This window comes from Coptis chinensis, chromosome 3 (assembly GCF_015680905.1).
Source record: "Coptis chinensis isolate HL-2020 chromosome 3, ASM1568090v1, whole genome shotgun sequence".
NCBI classification, from domain to species: domain Eukaryota; kingdom Viridiplantae; phylum Streptophyta; class Magnoliopsida; order Ranunculales; family Ranunculaceae; genus Coptis; species Coptis chinensis.
Window position 1 is genome coordinate 9,868,858 of NC_141458.1, and position 2,160 is coordinate 9,871,017.

General features: G+C 40.4%; 1 protein-coding gene across 1 annotated transcript; it reads right to left on the minus strand.

Moving 5' to 3' along the window:
* Positions 1–320: 320 nt before the first annotated feature.
* On the minus strand, positions 321–1,342 carry LOC147507824 (uncharacterized). The gene is made up of 2 exons (XM_086596468.1): positions 838–1,342; positions 321–760 (listed from the first exon to the last, which is right to left on the minus strand). Exons 1-2 carry the CDS (start codon positions 1,340–1,342, stop codon positions 321–323), a joined length of 945 nt encoding a protein of 314 aa, XP_086452594.1.
* Positions 1,343–2,160: the final 818 nt, after the last annotated feature.

Below are 2,160 nucleotides of genomic sequence, written 5' to 3' on the forward strand. Positions count from 1 at the left end.
TCCACAAGTATCTTTTGCACATCATATCCAGAAATACGCAAAGTGATTAATAATACATTATCATGCGGTAACATCATCTTGGAGAGGTCATCTGGTACGAACATAATTGCTCCTGGGATACTTGTCGATACCAGAGTTTGACTTACTGGAACAGGTTCGACATTGACCTCGTGCACCTCCTTTACTGTTGAAATCTTTCTTATTTTATCTCGAAGGATTTTCTTATGTGGTATATCCCCTTTGTAAATCATATTTATCACTCCAAGGGGTTTATCGTGTATCGTTGCTACTTCTGCGAGTCTGCCATCAGCTCTAAACTCTCACAATTTCCCATCCTTCATCAACCTATCAATCTCCTTTAATAGCTGTAAGCATCTATTAGTTTCATGGTTTTCAACCTTGTGGAATTGACAGAAAGGCCTGCCCTTCACCTCCCTGAGAGGGTACTTTGGCCAGGTCAGGAAATCTTCTTTCGCTATCCTCCTCAGTATATCTTCTGCTGTAGTATTGATGGCGATGAAGTTAATAGGCTCTAACACTTCTTTCAATGTTCTCTCATACTTCCTTCTTTGTTGTGGCTGATTATCTCGGTTTGTATACTGCTCCTGAGGTCTTTTGTTATCTAACCTCGAGGAGTCTCTACTCTCATGTCGATCACTACTATCTTTGTCTCTCTTCCCTGTGTCAGAGACTTCCAATACTGCTTGCACCGTGGCTGCCTTCAATCCTTCCTCTACTCGAATATCTCTATCAGCCTTAGCTTGTCATACAACTCTTGTAGACTTTTAACTTCTTTTCTCAAAAGATATTTGTGCATAAATGACCACGGTATCACACTAGTTTGGAAAGCCATGACAGCTATCATCTTAGACTCATCTAGCCTTTCCACTGACTGAATTTTGACCTTGAACCTAGCCAAGAAATCCTTTAATGACTCCTTCTTTCCTTGCTTCAGCTGAAATAAGACCGACACCTGCTTTGGCTTCACCCTCTGGTGACCGTAGTTGGTGAGGAATATTTCTTCAATTTCACAAAAACACGAAATGGTTCCCTCGGGAATTGTACAGAACCATTTTAGTGCTTTACCTTTAAGGCTTGAGGAAAATGATCGACATAGTACAGAATCCCAATACTTGGTACCATGATATATCAAGAACTGGTGTCGATAGCTAAACAGATGGTCAATGGGATCAGAAGTCCCGTCATACTGATTGAACTTTGGAGGTAATGTCACCCTCTCTATATCCTTTTTCAATGGGTTTTGACTCACATCGTCTGCTAGCTTCCGTATCGAGGCTGAAACATTTTCCAACAACTTGTCCCCAAATTGCCTCTGCATCATCTCTTACACCATTTCCTTCGTGATTGGCATTTTTACCTCTTCCTCTTGTATTGTCTTTGGCGTCGATTTCGCCACCGATTGCACCTCTTCGTGGTGGCTTTTCCTCCTTTCCTCGACATGACTCTTCCTAACCACTAGAGTGCCTGAACTCGACACCGACCTCACCCTCTTTCTCATACAAAGCGTCTTCAGCACACCTCTCATTCTCTTCCTTTGCAGCTTTATTTTCAGCCATTAGGATCTTGTTTTGCTTTTCCAAATCTTCCAACCTTCTCAACAAAACTTTCAAAGACACCTCCGCTTCTTGTATATCCTCTACTTCTTCATTACTCTACTTGCTGATCGTCATGTTTTTCGTTCCTCATTCTTAGACGCAACTTGAGAAGTACTCTCTTCATTTACCATCATGACTTTGCTTGCTGTAGCACGCTTTGGAGGCATCTTGATTACCTTTTCAACTTTTTCACTGATCTTACTGAAGTTTCTTGAACACAAACAGTTACTCTTAAACAAAAGGACTAAAATAAAGATAATTTTTTCTTATCTTTGAACCACAGACGACGCCAATGTAGTGTTCGGTGAAACTAAACTAAGATTAACAAAACTGAAGAATTGATGATGAAGAATGCCACAGAATAAAAATAAGGTTTTGTTATTTAGTAACAATGGCGGTTACAAGTTTCTCTTTTTCTCTCTCTGCTCTCACTTTACAGCTTTTTGTGTAATGAAAATGGAATGACTGATTTCTTCTCTTTCCGGTCTTTCTATAGTGCTCCGATTATAGTCTTGCCCAATTATTTCCTACCACGTGTCCTTTC

Bases quoted from the DNA above. Each gene is read 5' to 3' on its own strand.
- LOC147507824 (XM_086596468.1), bottom strand. From the start codon at position 1,342: ATGATGCAGAGGCAATTTGGGGACAAGTTGTTGGAAAATGTTTCAGCC. The intron at 761-837 runs GTGTGATACCGT...TTGTATGACAAG, and splicing joins TGTCATGGCTTTCCAAACTA to CTAAGGCTGATAGAGATATT.